Source organism: Delphinapterus leucas, chromosome 15 (genome assembly GCF_059928025.1).
Source record: "Delphinapterus leucas isolate spDelLeu-1000000601 "Yukka" chromosome 15, BTC_Dleu_Yukka2, whole genome shotgun sequence".
In the NCBI taxonomy this organism is placed as follows: Eukaryota; Metazoa; Chordata; class Mammalia; order Artiodactyla; family Monodontidae; genus Delphinapterus; species Delphinapterus leucas.
In genome coordinates this window covers 82,278,417-82,303,168 of record NC_143143.1, presented here as the reverse complement: position 1 = coordinate 82,303,168, position 24,752 = coordinate 82,278,417, and the positions used below count along the sequence as shown (strand labels likewise).

General features: G+C 44.8%; 1 protein-coding gene across 4 annotated transcripts in view; it reads right to left on the bottom strand.

The window, feature by feature from the left end:
• Window positions 1-23,792, bottom strand: part of CASS4 (Cas scaffold protein family member 4) — a 44,818-nt gene extending 21,026 nt beyond the window's left edge. For 2 of the 4 annotated variants that reach the window (XM_022597525.2, XM_089897090.1), the window contains exon 1: window positions 1,464-23,673. In XM_022597525.2, the coding sequence (XP_022453233.1) occupies window positions 1,464-1,946 (483 nt within the window). In that variant the 5' untranslated portion in view covers window positions 1,947-23,673. The other 2 variants (XM_089897087.1, XM_089897089.1) reach the window with 2 other exon arrangements.
• Window positions 23,793-24,752: the final 960 nt, after the last annotated feature.

Here is a 24,752-nt window from a genome sequence, read left to right as displayed (position 1 = left end):
ACTGAGCTGCCTCCTTCTGGTGTCTGCAGCCAGTGCCTACGAGTGGCAGCTGTTCTGTGTAACAGCTGGTTCTCCGCATGGCAGCCCCGGGGAGCTAGGAAATCTGAAGTACTCAAAATCTCTTAAGGAATCAACACCTTGTTTGAAGAAGCTAGTGTGGAGGAGGCCTGCATGGTAGGTGGGATATTGCTCGGGGAGGGGGTGGCTGGGGGGTGGGGGCCAGCACATTCATGGGAGGAGTGGGCCTTCCTGGACACGGACCTCGCCGGGACTTCCATGCAGAGCTGGGCCCGGGTGGGATGTGTCATCTGAGCTGAAAGCAAAGTGTGTGATGGCAGGAAATGCCTGCAGTGACTGAAGACCATATGCAAATCTGTTCTACATTCTTAACACTTCATGAAGGCCAGGGCTTGGGGAAAAACAGTACATTATTTTTCTCTTCTTTTAACTCCTTTCCTTCTTTAAAAAAAACAACAACAGTTTCATTCTGCATTTACTGAGCGCTTCTTTTCCTCTGTTTTTTAAAAATTGTTATTTTTAAAAAGTACAGGTGTAACACATGCTCTATATAACGCACAAATCAACTTCCTAGTCTCTTTGTTCATCAAATATTTATCAAGTACCCACCCCATGCCAGGCATGGTCCCAGATGCTGGGGACACAGGAGCGAATAAAATAAAGGTCCCTGCTTAATGCCTTCTTTCACTTTCTCCTTAACCAGTTCCACTTCCTAAGCGTAACCACCGTTGGTGTGTATCCTTTTCAATGCACACATACACACACAATTTTTTTTTGAGTTTTTCTTTGTTAGGTTGGTTTTTATTTAAATGGTTCTTTGTCCCCACTTATAAATACCTTATAGGACTGCTTCATCTTTTTTTCACAACTGTATAGTAGCTCATCATAGGGTTATGCCGAAATTTATGTAACAAATACCCCATGAATACACATTTAGGCATCCTGGATTTTTCCCTGTAACAAATAATGCTATAGTGCCTATGGCCTCCTCATCCAGATCTATTTCTGCCTTCTTGTATATTTCTGCAGCTATTCTGAAAGTAAAGTTTCTGGATTGAAAGGAATACAAATTTTAAATCTGATGAGTGATTTCCTGCCTTTGACCCAAGGAAATTCAACCCCTCCATTTACCACTAGCCATCTTAGTGTTCCTGGTGTAAAAAAACACCACCATGAATGTTGAGATGCTTTCACACACAGCTTGACTAAGCATTTAGTTTCCTGCAAAGTGTGGGTGTCTTGGCGAGCCAGGAACTGCCAGGGTGCCCAGAGTGTTAATGACAACCAAAGTGGGCGCCAAACACAAGCTCATCCACTCACCCTGGCCATCTGGTTCCCATCTTGTATGTTTGATCTCCTGATGGACACCCATGATTCAAGGGTAGTTAAGCCCCTGGGTGCTACGTACCCCTTGACCTATTTCTTCTGTCCAGAAACAGGCTTACCTGCTTTGGAAAGCTTAGAGTCTTTTCACAGACGATTCTGGCGCTGGCAGGCGGGTCAGGGACCTCATAGACTTGGACGGTGGGAGGCGGAGGCCGCTCCACCCAGCTCCTCATTTGCTCGTACACAGGGCCTGGAGATGAGGGGTTGAGCAGGGTGGGCACTTCATAGGTCTCCTGGGAGCTGGTGGGAGCATCTTCCGGGCCTCTCAGGAAAGGGGGACAGGGTCTGTCGGCAGGGGCCTCCACGAGGATTTCAAGGCGGTTGGCAGGGGCCAGGCCTTGCCTCCCGTGAAGCAAACACTTCCACCAGCCCTTGCTTTCTGGCACATTTTGTTCCAGAATGGTCAGGATGTCTCCTCTGCAGAAAGCCAGCTCATCGGCGCAGTCGGGGTGGTTGTCATAAAGTGCCCTGGCCAAGAGCATCTGGGGGCAGGGGCAAAAGAATTCACGGTCGTTATCATTGCCAATAACCACTGCAGCCATACCACTTGCTTAGCACCCAGTCACAGCTGCTCACTTATCTTGTTTCCTCGACCCCAGAGGCCCTGTCCCTGTTGTTTGCCTGATTTATTTCTACCCATCCTTGGGGAGTGTGGGGCGTGGTCTCAGGTGAAATGTCAGATCCTCCAGGAAGTATTACCTCCACCCTGAGACCAGGTCCAGTCTCTCCCCTCTCACGGTCCTGATTTAATTTATGACCCCCCTAGTTAGAGGGCAGCCTAGCACAGAGTTGGGTTGAAATCCTGACTCTGTGACTTCCTAGCTGTGTGCCCTTGAGTAAATTAGCTACTCTCTTTGGGCCTCAGTTTCCTTGTCTGTAAAATGGGAATAATAGCACCATCTACCTGATGGAGTTATTGTGAGAATTAAATGGGTTGGTAAGTGTAGAAAGCTCATTGAACAGTGCCTGGCATTTGCTAAGCGCTCAGTAATGCTTGGCTGTAAAGTGTCAAGATGATTCTACTGCCCTTTGCCTGGTGGTTGTTTTTCTCCCGACTGGAACTGGAAATTCCATGACTTCCGGGACCAGACCTCACTCAATTTGCTGCTCTCTCCCCAGCATCAAGCACGTACCCAGGCGCATAGGCGAGGCTCCATCAATGTTCATTTATTCATGTGCAATGAAACAAAGACACAGGGGGTAAGTGACTAGTCTATACAGCCAGGATCAAAACACGGGCAGTCTCCTAATTTTCAGACCCATGCTCTTTTTGTAAGCCACACAGTCCTCCAAAAAACGCAAAACCACCTGTTGTAACGACAGCAATGGTAAAACCCCTTCTTACTGGAATTTTCTGCTGTCAATAAAAGAATGCAATTTGTTCCTGTGGGTTTTAAAGTAATCGCCTCCTTCCCTTATTATATCAGAGTGCATTACAGAAAAATTAGGAAACGTAGAGAAGCAAAAAGAAGAAAGTGAAAATTACCTACAATCCCACCACTCAGAGGTAACTGTTTACAGCATTTTGGTATTCATCTTTCCGGCTGCCTTTTTAAAAAATCAAATTTAGTTAATTATACTTTTTATACCCACTAGTCCCTAATATATACAGTTTATAAATAAAGCAGAAACGACCAATCCTCCCATTACATTGGTTGAGAACTGATGCAGTTCTTTTTTTGCATAATAATGTTTTCTTTTTCTGTCACAAAAATGGAATTGGATGGCCAACTGCTGAAAAATACCATCTTAAACCCACAATCAGGTCTGTGGATTTGGGGAAACACATGCATGTATATCTGAGAAGACTAAGTAGAATCAAATCCTCCTTGCAGGCAAATAGGCACTGAAAATACTCCACAAAATCTACAGCAGCTGAGCTCCTAGGAGATCATGCACATTTTTGTACATGAGCCTTTTTTTTCCTTGCTACAAAAGCGATGAAAGTTCATAAAAGAAAGAATACAAAATGATGATAAGAAAATAGAAAAAACCAAAAGCACCTACAGTGCCGCCAACCACAGGTCACTACTGTTACTTCTTTGGTTGTGTCTTTCCAGACCTTTTCTTGAACCTACATGTTCATATACATACTTAGAGTAACAATTATATTTTAACCTAGGGGCAGGACAGGAATAAAGATGCAGACGTAGAGAATGGACTTGAGGACACGGGGAGGGGGAAGGGTAAGCTGGGACGAAGTGAGAGAGTGGCATGGACATATATACACGACCAAATGTAAAATAGATAACTAGGGGGAAGCAGCCGCATAGCACAGGGAGATCAGCTCGGTGCTTTGTGTCCACCTAGAGGGGTGGGATAGGGAGGGTGGGAGGGAGACGCAAGAGGGAGGAGATATGGGGATATATGTATATATACAGCTGATTCACTTTGTTATACAGCAGAAACTAACACATCACTGTAAAGCAATTACACTCCAATAAAGATGTTTAAAAAAACATAATAAGAATCTATGATACATCCAGTTTTATAATCTGCTTCTCCCCACTTAAAAATAGATTGTGAAAATCTTCCTCGGCCTATAAACAGTTTTCTTCACTATCCTTTTAAACAGCAGAATGGTTTTCCATTGTATGAATGACCCATACTTGAACTTCCTGATCTGGGGACATTTTAGCTAATTCCAGTTTTTAGCGATTACAAACAATGCTGAAATGATTACCTTGATAGCCAACCATCTGCAACTCCCCCTGTTATTTCCACAGACACATTTGTCGGAGGGGAGTTGCAGGTGGAAATCATTGGGGCTCCCCCTTCCAGACTGCTCACGGCCCTCCAGCGAGGTCTGAGTCATTTCCACATCTGCCCACCCTGACCCTTGAATGAAACTGCCCATTTCCTTGCACCCTAACATACCCTGTGCATTAGCTCTTGGTTGGATGGCGCATTCGTTTTAAAATCTTTGTCAAGAAAACTTGAAATGTTTTTGCAGTTTGGGAAGGGCGTTACCTCCCTGGGGCATCTCCACTGTTAACTCATTTTTCAAAGAAGGAAGAAGGGCCTGAAGCGTTACGGGCTGGTGTACAGTGAGGGTCATTGCTGCCTGCGGAGATTTTCTCTTTCATCCATGGCGAACCACAGATCCTCAGCTAGAGGGATGGTATGAAGCCTTACTTGTCTGAGGTTGAGTGAGTTTATGAGGTTCAACTGGAAAGCAAAGAGCTGAGTTAGAGCTAACAGCCAGGGATCCTGGGAAGCATCCCCTCGGGCCAGCCCTGTGCTCCTTCACGAATTCTGCCAATGTTTACTGAGTATTTACCAGCACTGTTCCCAGTGCTGGACTTTCCAGGGACACAAATTTTGATCGTGTCATTCCTCACCCTACGGCCCTTCGACGGCTCCCCAGCACCCTTTGGATGAAGCCCCAACTCTGCTAAAACTTCCAGGCCCCTGCTCTCCTGTCCAGCCTCATGGCGTCACTTCCTCACCAGCCACTCAGGAGCGCCACCCTTTTGGGGGTCCTCGAATCCTTCACACAAGCTGTTCCCTCTACCCAAAACAGTTAGCACCTTGCCCCCCTGCTCCCCGTGAAACCCCTCTTATCCTTTCAGATTAATTTAAAGTGTCCTTTCCTTGAAAGATGATGCCCCGTTACCCATATTCCTCCAGACTAAGCTAGCTCTCCCCATTTTTTTTTCTTAACACCTTTCCATATCAGGATTTATGACCCTTGTATTTAATTCATTAAGCGGGCGATCATCTATTTGGTATCTGTCTCCCTGCAGAGCATAACGTCCAGGAGAGCAGGGACCACACTTTCCTGCTCTTACTGTATCCCCAGATTCCAGCACACAGTAGGTGCTCACTGGCTACTTGGTTAGTTAATGGGTGGTTAAGGATGAGTGATGCGATGCCTTAGGTTCAAGTCTTTGGAAGGTAAAGAGACACACAGCACTAAGGTGAGAGCTCCTATTTCTGTCTAAGAAGGAAGCTCTCTGACTCTCTGGCCACTCTTTTTGATGGCTTTCAGTAAGAATAACCCCTGAGATGTCCAGAAGATGGACCTCGAGGCCTGGCTAGTCTGCCCACTCTAGTACTGTCCCTTCAATGTGCTGTGACTTGGTTTCACATGAATATGGGTGCTCAGCTTTGGAGAATCGAGCAGAGATGAAGCATTTAGAGGGAAGGGAGGTTTCGAATCTTATAAAGCGTATTTATTAAAGGTCCTGACTTAGTAAAGTTACTTGCTACCTTGTGGATTTTTTTTTCCAGTTAAAGAAGCCAGTAACTTCTGTTCAGTAAGAAAAGATAACCTGAAATATTAATGGTTTATTATCTTGTTGGCTGGATTTTAACCAGGTTTGTGTCTAGCCCTGCAATCCTATCCCAATATTCCTGTATTGAATTGTCTCCAGATACCTAGATCCTCAAATGCTGTTTTAACTTTTTTTCTGGTTCCTTCATTAATTACTCAGTTTAATAAAATCTTTGACATGAGTTCATTTTATATTCGCATGAGAGTCATGATTTTACCTTTATGAAAATGATACTTTAACTGTCCACACTGGGAAGAAATGAGAAAACAAAACACAATCTCCAACTAATCATCACAATTCCCATGAAATACATCTAACATAGTCTGAAAAGAAAAAGCCCATCATCTGAAACGTGCTTCCACTTGTCTAGAAATAAGATAGTGTGTATCTTTAGACAGAGCAGTTGCTTCAACATGGCAGTTGCTTTGAAGTGCCCAGATTGGCATCAGCTTAGCCAGTGGATTTGCCTGTTGCAAAAGGCGGGGATGCTTGTCCAGAGAACAATGGGCTTGTGTGATCACTCACCCCATCGGGAACCCACAGCTGTGTCCAAAATGGAGACACAGTTTACTTTGCACTTACAGCCTGAAGCCTTCAGAGCAGCAGCCAGCATCTTAAAGGATGTAAAGTCCCAGCAAAGGAAAATCCTAAATATGTTGCTATAACATGATTCCCTTCAGAATAGTATTTCATTATAATTGGTCCAGAGACATCTCCTGCAGTCAATTAATGTCTTAGAGTTTTAATAACAAAGACTATCAAAATTTGTGTCATAAAAGAATTTTTAAAATGTGAGAAATCTTGGGGAGTTCCTCTCCCAGAAAAGGTAGGTAACAGTGGACTATATTGAATGGGGACTTGTGTTGGGGGCACTGAAGCCATTATGTCACTTAATTTTCAACTGCCTCAGAGGTAGGTTTTCTTATTCCCATCTTACAGATGAGGAAACGGAGGGTCAGAGAGGTCAAATGACTTGTCCGAGGTCACGTGGCCTCTAAGCCTTCTCCTCACATCCGTTATTGCATGCTTCCCCTTACAATTCAGTCTCTAGACACCAGCCAGAATGATATTTGGTATATTTGTCTTTCTCTGTCTGGCTTACTTCACTTGGTATGATAATCTCTAGGTCCATCCGTGTTGCTGCAAATGGCATTATTTCATTCTTTTTAATGGCTCTGAGTAATATTCCACTATATAATATACATGCACCACATCTTCTTTATCCATTCCTCTGTCGATGGACACTTAGGGTGCTTCCATGTCTTGGCTATTGTAAATAGTGCTGCAGTGAACATTGGGGTGCATGTATCTTTTTAAAGTATGGTTTTCTCCAGATATATGCCCAGGAGTGGGATTGATGGATCACATGGTAGCACTATTTTTAGTTTTTTGAGGAACCTACATACTGTTTTCCATAGTGACCACACCAATTTACATTCCCACCAGCAGTGTAGGAGGGTTCCCTTTTCTCCACACCCTCTCCAGCATTTATTATCTGTAGGCTTTTGGATGATGGCCATTCTGACCAGTGTGAAGTGATACCTCATTGTAGTTTTGATTTATAGAATGGTGTTTTACACACATAAATTGGACTTTTGGTCTCTTGTTTAAAAATGTCCAGTTGCTTAGAACCCCATTTAGAACAAAACCTAAACTCCCTACCAGATTGCCCTGCCTGATCGGCTTCCCGAGCTGCTACTCCTCCCGTTAATTTCCCTCCAGCTGCATCGTTTTCTTACTTTCCTGCGAGGCAGTAAGCTTGCTTCCACCTCAGGACCTTTGCCCATGCTAGTCCTCCTGCCCTGAACGCTCTTCTGCCAGATCTTTGCACGAATGACTCATCCTCCTTCAGATCTCAGCTCGAGTCACCTCCTGAAGAGAATGTCCCTGACCACACACTGGAGGCTGGGCTCCTCCACGTGCATCCACGGGACTTGGAGGTGATGACCCTCTAGGCATGTTCAAGAAACAGTCCGGTCGGGGCAACCCAGGCTTTTATGGACAGGCTGGCCGTGTGGGGAGAACAATAGCAGCCACAGCAAACAGGCATCGTGAACCCAATGCCCTGGCACTGCGCTGAACACTTTACAGACAACAGATGGAAGGGACTGACGAGGACGGCAAAGCATCCTGATAACAACTGCAATTGTCACTGAGGCCACTCCCAAGTTATTTTTTAACAGGGTGATAATTTGGAAACATTCGTGTAGATATTTAAGAGATGAAAGAGGGCATATGTGTATATTTTTATTCTCTTTGGGCACAAAGACAGTTAGGGGGGCTTCCCTGGTGGCGCAGTGGTTGAGAGTCCGCCTGCCGATGCAGGGGACGTGGGTTCGTGCCCTGGTCCGGGAAGATCCCACATGCCGCGGAGCGGCTGGGCCCGTGAGCCATGGCCGCTGAGCCTGCGCGTCCGGAGCCTGTGCTCCGCAACGGGAGAGGCCACAACAGTGAGAGGCCCGCGTACCGCAAAAAAAAAAAAAAAAAAAGACAGTTAGGTTCTAGGTACAACGGAAGAAACCTTCTTAACCAATTTCCAAAAAGGACATTTCCCCCAAATGCCCATCTTCGTACAACAGTTGGGAGAAGGGAAAGGAGACTAGGGAAACGAAGGCAAACAACAGATTCCCTCTCTGGGGAGACGTTCACACAATGGCCAGATGCAATGTGCTAATCTATACTGAATCAGCAATGAGTCATGGGAGTAATTAGCTAGCTTCATTCATTCATTCATTCAATCATTCATACATCAAGATTGCATTGAGCGTCGATTATATGCCCAGCACTCTGCTAGAGATACAGTGGTGAACAGTTCCTGATCTCACGCCGGTGTACGTCCTAGCAGAGGAGACACATTCCAGTCACATCAGAAATAAACGTAGGGTTTCTACTTCTCTTAAGTGCAATGAAGGAAGATATAGACATTTATGAGGAATTATGAGTGCAGTTGGGAAGTGGGGATGGATGAGGGCTTAGGGAATGTTCCCTTGAGAAACGGGCCATGGAAGTTGCAATCTGGGAGTGAGTAGAAGTTAGTCAGATCAAGAAAGGGGGAAAAATCATCCAGGCAGAGGAAGAAAAGTGGGTGAGGGAGGGAGGGAGTGAATTTGTGTGTCTATGCGAAGTGCATCGTGAGTCGGGGAAACTGAAAGATGACCAGGTTGTCTGGAGAGAAGTAAACAAAAACCTGGGGCTTGGTTTCCATATTGGTTGATGTTTATCTCTGATTGCTGGGTGGAAAGGGGATTCCACGGAGCCAGTGTGAAGCCAAAGCCAGTGATCCAGTCCAGGCGGGAGATGCCTGAGGCTCAGATGAGGGTGGCAGTTGGCTCTAGGAGCGCTGCCAAGAGGAGTTGGCGAGGGATTGCGGGCAACCCTGAGGTGAGTCTTGAAAGAAGGGCAGGATTGTAACTGCCAGAGAAGGGAAGAGAGGCGCGCTGTGGACCAAGGGAAGTAAGATGCAGAGAGACAGGTTTGGTTCTCATACTTTGTCTTCTGCAGTGATGCGAAGAGCCAGCAGCTACAGTCCTAAGCAGAACCACATTAGATGAGCCTGTAGAAATGCCACCTGCTGAAGCCTCTTTTTGGGCTTCTGCATCATTCCCACTGCCAGGATGGTCATCCCCTCTCTGGGCCGGGAGGGTGGGCACAGGTCCTCAGTGACTGCCCCATGCTGGCTCTCCAAGAGCCTAGCTTGCCTTCCTGCTTTACTTTCCACTTTTCTTCAGTTCACTTGAAAGAGCAAAGCTGCAGAAACTCAGTGTTCGAGCTGGATGGGGTGGGGGTGGGGGGCTCACTTGCTATGTTGGCCTCATTTTAGAGCTTTATGGTGCCCGAGACTAGGAGAGGTTAAGGTCACACAGCAGCAGTCAGTAGAGTGGGGATTCAAAATCGAGTTTGTCGGACTCTGAAGCCTGCTGTTGTCAATTCAGTGCACAGCCTCCCCAAGTCCAAGTCATTTCCTACTCTAACCTGCTTAAGTCTAGATGCATGTAAACTTAGAAGGAGCTGGGTTAGTGACATCTATGGGCAGGAGAGGCAAACCCAAATGGTCATAGGAGCCGGGCAAGCAGTATTATGTCAGGGAGGCAGGCCAGGTGTCAGACGTTTGGGAGTGGTGGAGACTGCGGCACGCTCAGGCAGATTTCAAAAGATGACTACTTGGGCCAAATGAAGTACTCTGCGGCTGAGTCCAGCCCACTGCTGGGCTCTTAGAGGCCCCACGCTGGTTTCCTTTGCAAACTGGAAGTTAACAAGCGGGGGCTGGAGCATTTCTGCCCAGTGCAGGACTCCTCTAATGGGCAATCTGTTCTGAAGCACCCCGTCACCACCCCCCCATTATGTTATCCAAGACTATGTGCAAAATGCTCACAGTCTGAGGCTCTCTCTACCCTCCCCTGCTTGCTCCCCTCTTTCCCTTCACAAGGGTCAGATCAGCATCACAACCCAATCCTGCTTCTTCCACGCTTTATCCTCCACAAGTGTTCCCCCCACCCCCAGACTCTTGTATTCTTGAAATGACAGAGTTAGTGGCCAGGGGATAGGAGAGTAGAGATCCTGGAATGTTTTCCATTAAAGTAGCCAGAAAATCTTCACTTCCTTGGGAAGGTAAATCATACCACAGGGTCACCAGCTAACAGCAGGAAGTAGTAAATAAATAAGTGTCCCAGACAGGAAGAGATAGAGATCATAAATATGGAAGGAACCCTGAGCAGAAAGCCGTTGCTGGGTCCCTGCTCTGTACGACATCGTGGAACCCCATTAACAAGACGGGCATTCTTCTTCTACTAAAATCCTTCTTTGAAAAGCATCCATGTTTAGCATTTTAGCTTCCTTCTCACAGATTCCATGACTTACTTCCAAGAATTCTTGGAAGTAGTAGTTAGTTTTAGGGGAAGGTGATGGAATGATTGATACTCCCCCTCTGAGGGCTATGAGAGAGAATAGTTATACATAAGCCACAATTTTTTAAAATGCATGCACTGTAAATATTTCAAATCCTGTGATGTATGGGAAATGTGAACCCCTGAAGTTCATGAAGGTTTTCCCTGGATGTAGGAACTTTTCCTTTGAGATCAATGAGATATTCTCTAATACATCTTTTATGAGGCTGCTGAGCCCAGACTCAGAACATAGGAGTAAATGCAAAACGGAGAAAGCTCTTTGATCATCTTTAAAGACAAAGGTCTCTCCTTCAATGTACTTGGAAGTATTTCATATTATATAAATACATAGATAGGCTTAGAAAGATCAAAGCAGAGAGAATGGTGCTATCTGTTGGCTCGTGAATGTTTACTTTCCATCATATTTTAAAGCGCATTATGTTAAACAAACTCGAGAGAAGAGAGAGAGAAAGAAAATTTCTAAGAGCATGAGAAAAATCCCCTCACCACCTCCATTTTCCCTTTCCCACCCACATTCTCCAAAAAGGGAAGAAAGACAGAGGAAGGAGGACAACCCTGAGGAAGAAACAAAGTATCCACATGACATTTTTTAATGAGAGATGTGGATGGGTGACAGCATTCTGCAAGGCAATCTGGGGAGAGATAAGGAGGGCTCAATAGGCTTTAAGGAGTCACAGCAAGGGCTGTCTGGGAAGGCTCCCCACTTACAACGCAGGCTTCTTACACACTGTATGTGTCAACTGATGTTAAGTTCCCATAATTAATCAAAGAGAAAAAAAATCCTCTCTAACCTTTCGGATGCATATTGAGTCACGTTTGTATTGTTGTTCTCTATGTAGCCAATGCCTCATTAATAAGGGTTGCTCACAGCTTTTCAACTCTGTTCCAGGCACTGGGGTAAGTAATTAGCATTGACTATCTCACTTGATAGTCACAATCCCATAAAGCAGGGACTGTTACTAATGTCCCATTTAAGAGATGAAAAGTTAAGGCGCAGAGAGGGTGAGTGAGTTAGCCCAAGGTTGCTCGGAGGGCAGCGAATAGAACCAAGATTGGCACACAGGCAGTTCTGACCCTGGAGTCTGCCCTTTTAGCCTACAAATCATGGTGCTTAGCATGCTATCCTTCGTGAGATGGCATGTGCATTTCGATGGATGAGCAAATGACAAAGTGTGCCTCTGGAGAGAGGCATGGTAAGCTGATAAAAACATTTTTATCTCAGTCGGGTAAGTTGTATGGTTAGAGGATCAGAATTAGATTCTCCATTAAGAATTTGGGAAATGGCTTCAATGTAATTACTGGTAAATAATGACACATTTGTGTAATGGAATACTATACAGCCATTAGAAATAATGGGGTAGAGTTTAAATGAGCCGAAGTGGAACATTCTCTAAAATAGAGTATTAATTTCTTTTTTGGCCGCATCACGTGGCTTGTGGGATCTTAGTTCCCTGACCAGGGATTAAACCTGGGCCCTGGGCAGTGAAAGTGTGGAGTCCTAACCACTGGACCACCAGGGAATTCCCAAGGATTAATATTTTAAAAAGCAAGATGAGAAACTGTGCAGACAGTATGTCCCCATGTATGCTTTTATGAGTACAGCATCTTTCTGGAAGATGACATAAGTCATCATAAGCCCCCCTCTGGCTAGCTGAACCGGAGACCAGGAAACTATAGAGCTCTGGGATTAAAGGAAAACATGCTTTCAGTCCATGTTCATTGGTACAGTTTGAAATTTTAAAGCCATATGTACGTGTTTTGCTTTTTCAATATAAAAATCTAGTGTTTAAAAAAGATTCTGTTAGAAGAGAATTGCTTCTGCGTTGGTGAACTTGAGCTCCTGCTTGCCATGATCACTTAAGCTTGTTCTACTCCCAGATTTGATAGAAGGGAACCTTGACCCAGTCGGTCTTCATCTCAGCCCAAAGCAGTTTGCCACACAAAAGCATCTGGCATCTGGGGAAACCCTTTGTGTACTTCCAGGATAACTCACACTATTGATGGGACTCTCATTGCCCATCCATCAGAGGACCCTTTACAGCATGAAAAATGCTGAGAAGTGCTTGGACAGTTGTTGAGAACCAGCTGATTTTGTGTTTCTTTATCCCCAGCTCCTTGAGAGTAGGGCCACAGACGACATCCAGAGAAGGCAACAAAAACCTACCACTTAAAGGCAACAGGGTCTAACGGTAGGTGTGTTAAGAATCACAGAAGTTTAGGTGGGGTGAAGCTTTAAGGGTTTTTCTGGCCTGGCCCAGGTAAGTTAGAGAGGCATCGAATAAGTCTCCAGGTAAACAGGAGAGGCTGGGTGCCTTTGCCACCACTACGCCCCCTCCCCTGTGGTCAGCTGCAGAATGACATGGTCCTGGGCACAAACACCTGGGCCAGGTGGGAGGGGCCCCCATGAGGGGACTGTTCCCAAGACCAGAAATTAGGACCAGCAGCCGCAGGACACTGCAGCTGTGCCTTGCACTCGCGTAACATTGGGGAAGGCGTTGGGATAACCACTTGCTGCTTTCCTTCCACGTGGAACTGTATTATGAGGTCTGCAGCTGAGATGGGCCACCAGGCCATCAGGCCTCCTCCTCTTTCTCTTCTCTAAGTTAACTTTTCTTTCCTTTCATGAATTTCAGTAGCTTTCCATAGCCACATTTACATTGAAAAGTAAAATTCCACAAGTTACAGGGAACCGAGTCACTTAACATAGCAAAATGGTATATTTCACAACCAGAACTTGCCTTAAGATTTGCAACTATATTAAATTATTTCCTTTTAATGTGTCATGCCTAACATGGTGCTGTAGAACTTGACACAGCTCGGCTGCAATGATCTGCATTTCATTTTCAGAAATACTTAGAATTTTTTTTTAAATGAGGTGACAGCTAAGTAATTTCTTGCATCATCCCACAGCATAAAGAAGAGTTGCTTCTCTTGGAGCTATTTTTATAAAAAACTTAGCAAAGCAGTTAAATGAGAGAGGCTGAGGGAAAACTGCTGTCTTTCTTGTGGTTAATATTAATTTGCCAGATAGGCTAGAAAATAACTGAGTTTTAGTTTCAGCTCCGCTCCTGAAAAAGTTGAAAAGTTCTGGACTAAAAGGCTCCACAATGTGTAGAAAGTGATCTGAAGTCATTTAACTGAGATACTGAAATCCTTTTTCCAGATTACTTTTATATTTAGAGTCAACTTTAAGCTTTAAAAAAAAAAACTTAGGGCTTCCCTGGTGGCGCAGTGGTTGAGAGTCCGCCTGCCGATGCAGGGGACACAGATTCGTGCCCCGGTCCGGGAAGATCCCACATGCTGTGGAGCGGCTGGGCCCGTGAGCCATGGCCGCTGAGCCTGCGCGTCCAGAGCCTGTGCTCCACAACGGGAGAGGCCACAGCAGTGAGAGGCCCGCGTACTGCAAAAAAAAGAGAAAAAAAACAAACGAAAAAAACCAAAAACTTAACTGAGTAGAATAGAGCTTTCTAAACAAAATTCAATTTCTCTCTTTTTTGCTTCAAAACGTGGGACATAAAACAACTTTTGATAATTTCCACTGATGGGATAGTTGCTTGGGAAACATCATTACCTACTTCCTTAACTTAGTGGAAAAAATGCAGAATAACAAGTAATGGATGCATTTACACAGTTCACTCTGAGTCCTAAGCAATTGAACTCTTGCAGGAAATGGATTCCAGGGGAGAGAAACTCAGATACTCACATTCACCTTCGTCTTGATCCTTTAAAGAAATTATTTTTAAAGGTGATTAGTCCATACCCTGGAAAACACTGGCAGAAATCACTTCAGAAGGGAACTCCTGTAGTAGTTGGTGCTGGCATGCTGTGAGGTTTGGGGTCTAGAACACTTGTGCCTGAGCACTGCTCTTTCTGCAGCTGTCCCTACCGGGGGTGGGGTGAGAGATCTGGGCTGAAACCAACAGCCATGGGTGGGAAAGGTAGGGGCTGGTTACATAACACATCGGTTCCTTTCCACCCATCTGGATGCAAATAGCCATTGTCTCTGGCTTAGCTGTGGGCACTGGGGACTAAGAAGGGAATAAACCTGGTGAACTTGGAAATGAGAAGGGATATAAGAGAAAAAGAAAAACGTAAATAAAAGGAGGATTCCTTGTTTTCCCAACACCTCTAAAAATGATCCTGACCATGGCTTAGTCTGTGAACACGCACAAACCTTAACTGATTTCTCCATAACGTTGAACTCTGATCCTTCCAGCTTTGAATTCTTCCTAATGGTTCAGATGAAAAGGCCTCTCGCCACGGGGACTTGGGTAGCCGCAGAAGGCACTGCCGACTAATGAGACTTTGAGAAAGAGGCTGTGGTCAGAAAAAAATTCCAAAAAAATCCCAATGGAAATGAAACATTTGCTTCCCTGATGTCTGAATACTGTGGTTTCCAATAGGTTTGGGTCCTACTGGAAGGTATATTGTTTGAATATACTTCCCCTATTCATGGGACCCTTGCTAAAATGCACTTTTCGTGCTTCACTGATTTGACAGTTATTTATTAAGCACCTACTGTATGTCTGACAACGTGTGCTGGTGGGAGGAAGGTGAACAAGGTTCTGTTAGTCTAAGCCCAGGGTTGAAATGATGCAGCAATAAAGATCTCCCGGGTCTTCTAAGTAATTGATACTTTTGGATGTGGCCCAAGACAGGTCCATGTTATACCAAACTGTTTCTGTAGCTTGTAGTGCCCTAGAGATCAAGCATATTTATTCATCCGTCCCCCAAACCCCATCCCCACCTCCAAGTTCACTCCTTGCTAGACAAGTCTCTGAATTCTTGTTTCAGATACTTGGTTTGGGGAAAAGAGGAGTTGAGAGCAATGTTGGGCCAAGGTAAGTGGTTGAGAATTCAGCCCTCTCTTGTGAGAAACACATGGAGGGAGGAGGGCAAGTAGTTGAGAATTTTCCTGGGCCTCAGTATCCTCATCTGAAAGTGTAGGGTTCCCATCCAGCCGCAACCCCCTGCACTTTGCATGGTTTCGTCTTGCTCTTATCTCCTACTTCATGAAAGCCATCAGAGGGATTAAAGAACAGGACAGGTGGGATCCTTTCCTTTCTCATATTTTCCTTCCTTCCCTTTTTCTTGTTTTGAAGCGTAAAGGGGATCAAAGGCATGGAGACGAAAGAAGGTGTTTCGTGTCCTTTGATTGGTCTGAAGCAATTATACCACCGCCAATTAGGAGAAAGCTTTGTCTAAGACTGTGTTTCTTAAACTTCGTGTGTCTATTAACTGCATGCTTCCTGTCATATCCATGTGCTGTCTGTACATTTTTAACTTCAAGGAAAATATTAAATTAAGCCAATAAAAAAAAAACAGTCTCCCAAAGCAATATGACCTATGAAATTACAAGTTTGATGAGCTAGTTTTAGGTTTTTCCAATGCACATTAAAATACAGAGCTAACATTAAGAAATGTTCTATCTGTGTACCACACCTAAAATCATCTTGCATGAATGAGGTCAAAGTCCCTGCAGGGTGTGATTATTTTCCATTTGATTGATCAGGAAGAATTCAAAACTGGTCCAAGCTGTTTACTGGATCACAGAGAAATGTGAAAGTTCATACTTGTTCACCGAATTCTCCATTTGTTAGGGTCATTTTTGGGGGTGTTAGGAAAGCAACGAGCCACCTGTTCTTTAAGTTCTTCTCTCAGTCCGTTGGTGGGCATTTATTCCAGTTCACTGGGTTTATTCATTTTGTTGTCAATAATGAGCCACAGATAAACCCATCGCTAGCACCACAAGGAAGGTTATAGAGAATGTGCTTTGTAACTGTCCCTGTTGCGTTCCCCAGGGCTGTTGATCCCCTCCATGTTGGGAAACATCCGTGTAGGACAGAAGCAACTTGACATTCTCGCTATTAGTAATTGACTCTCGTTTCCTTTCAGCCTCCTCTGAGTTTAAATTCTGAACCCAAGAGAACATTCCACAGGCCCGTTTTACTTTTTGTTAACTAGATGGCAAGCGTCTCCAAGGGAGAGGCACCCTACTGCTTTCTTACCCCAATTCTCACCCCCTCCAAGCCCCAAAAGACAAGCTGCCTGTTAACAAACGTGTAACAAACAAAACTGCTCCTGATTCTAAGGAGAAGCAAGGGTCTAAAAAAGAACAATCGATTCACCCTGGAGTGAGTGGGCCCGATGCAGAGCCCAGACTTGACCAGGAATAACATTTCCTAGAGGAGTTTTAAGAGCTGGCAAAGCCTCCCCGCAAAGAGCCAGGAGATGCCGTCCCAGGCGCAGACGCACACTCCGCCTTCTTGTTCCTATCTCTGTCCTTGCCATGTGCACACAGGAGCCCTCTTCCATTCCAATAAACACATGGTTTATGGGCAATACGTTTGGAAATGGTTCCAAAAATACTTATTTCCCCTTTTTGCAACTCATGTTGGAGTCTTCGAATATCACTTGTAGTGGTATCTTTTTTTTTTCTTTGTTACCAGCCTCCCACCTTCCTCCTTTGAAGTTATTTCCCCTCCAGGCTCTTGTCATTTCCCCCCTGAGTCATCACAGTTCCAACATGACCACACACATTTCTAAGGTCGCTTCCTCATTCCATTATCATGCAGGCCACTCTCCTTTGAAAAGTCTCCTGGCAACATTTTTAACTTGTAGTATAAGCAGTTGGTGTTCTGTCTGGCCTTTTTTCTGCAACCCTCCCCCCCCCACAAAGTGAGCTCTATAGCAAATACAATGTTAAGAGAATAAAGGTTATGGACTCCCCTGGTGGCACAGTGTTTAAGAATCCACCTGCCAACGCAGGGGACACTGGTTCGAGCCGTGGTCCGGGAAGATCCCACATGCCAAGGAGCAACTGAGCCTGTGCGCCACAACTACTGAGCCTGCGCTCTAGAGCCCACGAGCCACAACTGCTGAGCCCACGTGCCTAGAGCCCGTGCTCCGCAACGAGAAGCCACCGCAGTGAGAAGCCCGCGCATCGCAACCAAGAGTAGCTCCCGCTTGCTGCAACTAGAGAAAGCCCGCGCACAGCAACGAAGACCCGACACAGCCAAAAATAAATAAAGAAAAAAAAATAAATTTATATAAAAAAAAGAGAGAATAAAGGTTATCGAACAGGGGAAAGACTAATAGAAGGTAATGGACTTTTAACGCTAATGACAGTTTATTAAATATTGAGAAAAGTGATGACTTTTGTCTTCTGTGGCATTTAGAGCAGCGTCTGGCTCAATATATTTGTGGAATGAATGAAAGAAAATGGAAATAAAGTTGGTGGAAAATAAGCATCCGTTTCTTAAAAAAATAAAGCATATAGCACATGTACCTCAATAAAAGCTATTTATACCTTTACTTACTGTTCTTTCTGATCACATCTCCTGACACTCTCAAACACCAAACGTTTTATTTTTTTCAAAAGACAGAGCAAACGGTTCTTCTCCATGTGCGTTGAGAACAGCATGGTACCATCCAAAATGGAAAATGAAGCCCTGGCCCTGTCTCCTGATTCACCTCCCCGCTTCTGCTCTTTCCTACTGACTGTCTGTGTGTGCACGGCAGCCTTAAGATGTCTTAAAAGACGTAAATCAGCCCATGTTATCTCCTACTTTACACAGGCCAGTGGCTTGTGTAAAGTAGCAGTTTGAATGCAGTTAGAGTGCATTCTGCAGTTAGAATGCACTTCAAAGTTCTTACAGCGTCGACGAGGCCCTATGTGAACAGACCCTGCTTACCCCTCAAATCTTGTTTCTGACACTTTCTACCCTTGTTAACTCTGCTCTGACCACTGGCGTTTTCATGGATGCTCTGCTCTGCTGAATTCATTCCTGCCCTTGCATTTGCTGTTCCCTCTGCCTGGAAAGCTTTTCCCATCATTCTGGTTTCCAGAGAGGCCCTTTCTGTGGATCACTTCTATCAGGTCACCCTGTTTTTTATTTTTTTTTAATTTTTATACTAATTTTAAAAATATAAATAAATTTATTTATTTATTTATAGCAGCGTTGGGTCTTCGTTGCTGCGCGGGGGCTTTCTCTAGTTGCGGCGAGGGGGGGCTACTCCTTGTTGCAGTGTGCAGGCTTTTCTCATTGCTGTGGATTCTCTTGTTGCAGAGCACGGGCTCTAGGCACACATGCTTCAGTAGTTGTGGCACATGGCCTCAGTAGTTGTGGCACTTGGGCTCAGTAGTTGTGGTTCTCAGGCTCTAGAGCAACAGGCTCAGTAGTTGTGGAGCATGGGCTTAGTTGCTCCGTGGCATGTGGGATCTTCCCAGCCCAGGGCTTGAACCCGTGTCTCCTGCGTTGGCAGGCAGATTCTTAACCACTGCGCCACTGGGAAGCCCTGTTTTCTTTGCTTTAGGGCAGTTGTCAGCACCTGAGATCACTGTGTCCATTTACTTATTTACCAACTGTCTGATCCCACGGGAATGTCGGCTCTGTGTTGATCGCCCAAACCCCCAGAGCTCAATGATTCTGTCTTGGGTGAGAGGCTAAACAGTGGACCATGAGTTGTGTTTTCAAGCTGGGTGCTGTGGTTACTTGTTTTGCTTTGGGAGGCAGGTGAAGGGATGAGGCTGCTGGATGAGGTCAGAGGGAGACCACAGGTCCTTGTGGCCGTGACTTCAATTGCACAGGCTCAGATCTAAGGCAACATCTCACCGTGGGAGAACGAGGCGGGTAATTCTCAAGCATCTAGGTTGAGAGGCGGGTCAGGATGGGGCCAGGTAGGGGTTAGAAGAGCTGAGAGTCAGGGGTGACCTCTGTTCCCAGACATCTGGTAAGCAGGAAGTACTATTCCTGTCCTCGTGGCCATGTTGCAAGGGCTCTCTATCTGCACTCCAGGTAACCTCCCATTCATTCACACACGCACACCGACCAAAGTGTTTCTTGAACACCTCCTATGTACAGGCATTGCTGTAGGCACTAAAGATGCAGCACTGAATAAGAAAGGCCAGATCTGTCCCTCATGGAGCTGACCTTCCAAAGGGCGAAACAAAGGCAAGACAATTTCCAATCTTGTTAAGTGAGGCTGAGACGGATGATAAGAATGATGGGATGGGTGTGGGAAAGGGAGGTGGTTTAGACAGGGTGGTCCAGAGGGGCCTCTGGATGGGGAGATGCTTGAGGGGAGGACCCAGTGGTCAAGCCACAGGGAGAGAGGAGCATTCCCAGGTCGGGAACAGCAGGGGAGAAGGGGAAGGAACTGAGGTGGTGGGAGCTGGTGGGAGTGGCACGCGGCAGGGCCTGGTGGGTGATGGTGAGTTCCCTGCCGTGATCACACTTGCCCTTCTTTGACAAAGACTGAGTTGAAAGTGTCTTGCTTACCATCTGAGAGCTTTAAAGGTACAAGGAGAGCCTGAAATTGCTCCTCATTCACAAACAAAGCCTCACCGAGCGTTCTTGCCCAGAAGCACCAGGGCAGAGAGTCTTGGCGAGCGGCAGAGTCATCCAATGCCACTGCAGCCTGTCAGGGTCTAAACTAACCCTGGGCGTGTTGGTGATTTTTTTTTTTTTTATTCTAAGTCTTTACCTAGACCCTCCTTGAGTGAATCTAGAACCATCCCACTCAGAGTTGAGAGGGAAGAGGACCACAGGATGTTTGCTTCTTAACTGAAGCTGAATCTGAAATGTTGAGAACATTTCAGGACGTTTAAACGTTCTTAAAACATAAATATTATTTTGATCAGTGCTCTGGAACATCCACCCTTCAGTAACATGGTAAAGACACTTGATTTGAAAACTCCCTTCAGAAAACCAAGTGAGCAAAACAGCCTATGGCTCTATTTATAAAAGAGAGAAAATATAGAGAAAATACTATGGAAATTTTCAAATTTTAGAAGTTCTCAGAAAGTGATGGAAAACAAAATACCATACTTATTTGACCCAGGATTCCTCTTTCAATTCCTGGCCATTCACTCCAGGGAGACAAAGACGCCTGTACACAAAGTTGCTATTTTCAGCATCACCTCTAATGGTGTGGACATGTGCATGCACACACAGACACATACGCTCAGAAGTAAACACAATGTGCAACAAACGGGACCGAATCACTAAAATACATGCAGACTCTATTTTCATAAATAAGGCACTTTTGAAACAACCAAAAATCCAAAGCAAGGACTTACATATAGTAAAACCAGTTATTCACCTTGTCTTTCAGACCTAATTTTCCTAATTTTCATGAATGGAGTTGAACATGGAGTCAATCAGCTACAGTCCAATGAGATGTTGGATTTACCACCTTAGCAACACACAACGGTCTCTACCTTTTGCAATTACACTGTTTGAGACCAGTGTTTCCTAGCTCTAATACCACCATGTTTATTGTTTAGTTTTCTCTTCATTTTGTAAGACAGTTTGCGGAAACCTAATAAAAGTCAGACAATTACACAAAATCCGCTGTGCACAAAGGTGAAATTCTACTGACGAGGAACTCTTGGTTGTTTGTCAAGCAGCAACACTGGGGAACAGCCTGAAAGGGCAGGCACAGTTCACCACCTGACGTACACAGGCTGACCTCGGGGCATGAAAGGAGTCTGGGTGCCCCTAACTGAAAGTTAGGGTTGCTTTAAAGTCAGATGCACCAATGCTGAGAACCACTCACATGGTATGACTCCTTCAAGCACTGTGTTACCTTTTAATCAAAAGCACCTAAATGACAACGTAGGCATTGAAAATACTGAGGTAGGTCAGTGGTGCTAAAACAGATGGAGCTCTAATATGTACTGTTCACTGTAAAAGACAAGAAGCTCAACAGTTGTTCAGTTACTGCTCCTGTTCTTGAAAAACCTTTTAAAAAAATCATATTATCTTATATGTGCATTGGCAGTTCTGTAGGGATACCCAAGAAAGCATGAACTGAGGTTGCCTCTGTGCTAGGAATGGAATATTTGGGTTCTCGCCCTGGTGCTGCTGTAACTGGGTAGGGGGTGCATCCGTACGAGCTGAGACATCATTCATCTAAGACTTGGGTTGGCAAACTAGGGCCTGTGGGCCAAATCCACAGGACCAGTCCAAGAGTTAAGAATGATTTCTTATTTTTAAAGGGTTGTAAAAACAAAAAAGAATATGCACCAGAGGGACTTCCCTGGCAGTCCAGTGGTTAGGACTTTGATCTTCCACATCAGGGGGCCAGGTTTGATCCCTGGTCCGGGAACTAAGATCCCGAAACCCGAGGTGCAGCCAGAAATAAAAAATAAAAACAAGAATATGCACCAGAGATCAGAGGTGGACCACAGAGCATAAAATACTAGCTGGCTCTTTATGAGAAGACTGCAGACCTCTGGCCTAAGGGTCAGCATATAGTGAGCTGGTTAAGTCTGGGTCTGCGTCAGTCTGTCTGGGTTTGGCTCCTGGCATTCCACTTACTAGCAAATGACCTTGGCAAGTCAGTGAACCCTACTTTCCTCATCTGTCAAATGGGGATAAGAGTAACATGTCTACCTTATGGAGATGTCGAGAGGATGTAATGAGAAAAAGCAAGAATAGCACTCAGCACCAGGTCTGACAGATCGACAGTCAGTAAGGGTCAGCTGTTATTATCTGTATAATATCAATAATAGAAATTCATGGTGATGCTGGGACTATCAAATATATGCTATATGTATATATACATGTTAATTACACATATACATGTTACAATTACACATTGTAAAGTGCTATAGAAATTGGGCAGAATAAGTGGCCCATTAAAAAAAAGGATAAATCGTTAAAAAATCTGGATATCCGTAGAGAATGTCAGTTTTATGAAAGAAATAAAAAAGTAGTAGACTGATGAAGAACCTAGGGGTAAGACAGGAATAAAGACACAGACCTACTAGAGAATGGACTTGAGGATATGGGGAGGGGGAAGGGTAAGCTGGGACGAAGTGAGAGAGTGGCATGGACATATATACACTACCAAACGTAAAATAGATAGCTAATGGGAAGCAGCCGCATAGCACAGGGAGATCAGCTCGGTGCTTTGTGACCACCTAGAGGGGTGGGTTAGGGAGGGTGGGAAGGAAGGAGACGCAAGAGGGAAGAGATATAGGGATATATGTATATGTATAGCTGATTCACTTTGTTATAAAGCAGAAACTAACACACCATTGTAAAGCAATTATACTCAAATAAAGATGTAAAAAAAAAAAAAAAAAAGTAGTGGACTGTTCTAGATTAAGGATGACAGAGACCTAACAAACAAAATGTGTGATCCTGGAATGAGTCCTGGGTTGGAAAAAAAAACAAATAAACATGCAAAGAAATAATAACAGCCAAAAAAGCTAGAAAGGATGTTTTTGGATTTTTGGAAAATGTGATTGTAGCCTGTGTCTAAATATATACAAATAGATGCATACAAATGTGACAAAGTGCCAGGAATCGGTGAATCTAGGTAAAGGATATACACAGGCTTACTGAATTTTTTTCTATTTTCCCAATGGTTTAAAATTTTTCAAAGAAAATAGTCAGGTACAAAATTCTAGGGTAGCAATCTACATAAGAGAGACTGTCATGGGTTATTCAGCTGTACATTCCACCAGTGACACCTATTGTTATTATAATAATAAATAACACCTATTTAATCATATAAGCAAGCTCCCCATTTCATAATTGTTTCATTTTGTTTTCCTGTTCTACTTAAAATTTTAAAAAGATGTAGCAAAATAACCCTGACCTTCACTTTTCCTTGTGTCCAAGCAGTTTTCTTTTAGCAGCCATTTCAACATTCTAAACAGCAAATCCTTTTTGATTCCTGTCACAGACTTGAGCTCCACTCATGCATGTCAGTACAGAAGGTAACGTGAAAACAGCATGAGGAAGACCCGCTGAGGACTCAGGGCTGGGGCAGAGACCCATGTCTCGCTCAGAAGTTTGTTAGAAGGTGAATGGACACAAAGGGATGGGTTGTGTTATCAACCACGTAAACTGGGTTTTGCTAGAAAGTAATTTGCAACCATCTCTGAGTCAGACTGGTCAGGAGCTTTACGGCACATATAGTTTCTATACTTAAACTCACGTGAAACTTACTCCTCTCAAACTTAGATGTTACTGGTATTCATCTTTGACTTCATCAGAAACTCAGCCCTGAAATCGGCCCGCTGTCCTTATAACCCAAACAGGCTGCTCCGTCTGCCTCTGCACACAGCCCCGCCACTCACCTTGGGCGCCCCGTCCGTGATGCTAGCTCCTTTCATGTTGCTGGTGTGAAACGGCTCCTTTGAGCTCCACGGCTGATAGCTCTGACTTCAGAGGTGGTTACGCAATGTCACTGCATGCCTCTGGCTGGTTCTCAGAAACTGAATTCTATGGAGCTGACAGCACAGGAAATTGTCAGAATGATTCTCCCAGCAGGCAAACATTCTGGAAAGGGTGAGAAGAAAAGAGGTGAAGGAAGGGAGACCAGAAATCCAGGCCACACTCACTCCTCAATGTGTGATGTCTATAAGTATAAATTGTCACACATTTGCTACAAGAAACCGCAAAACGAAAAAAAAAGAAGTCTTCTGCTTTACAGGGTGAAGTTCCTACTTAAGAACGCACGGCATTCTCATCCCTTGAACGTTGTGGAACAACTCCCCCTGGACAGACCAAGCATATTTCTCTGATTAGAGGCCGCCAGGACAAATTTGTGATAACGGTCAGTGTTTCTTCCTTCCTGCCCCCTAAAACTTACCCTGCAACAGCCGGAGAAAACAAGTCCAGCAGGGGCGGGGGGCGTGCCCAAGGGACCTCGTCCCGTATCTTTCCCGTCAGGTGCACTCTTCCGCTTCCCCCTGCTCTGACCCCCATACTCACCCCCTGGTCTTTGAGTGCTGGCTCTGCAGCAGGGTTATGCTGAGTACTTATCAATACATTATCTCTCAAATCTCACTGACCCACCCACTTGATGCCACACTAGTTCACACAGTTCGGGATGACTTGCTAAGTCTTTCCACTTTCCTTAAGTTCAGACTAAACATCCAGAGAGGACCTACAGGAGAGCAGATTCCTTGCTAGGCATGTTCACACTTTTATTTCACATAAACAAACTGGTACCCATCCTTCCCAGCAGGGCTCAGCTTCCACCTCCAATGGGCTGTCTCTCTCATCGTTCTCCTGTGATTACAGCACTTACTGTCTTGTCTGCTGGCTATCCCACATGTAGCCCCTACAAGTCTGAGCACCAGGAAGGATTTACAGGTGGAAATAGCTGACTGACTTCTGGCTGAGACTATTTTATTTATTTATTT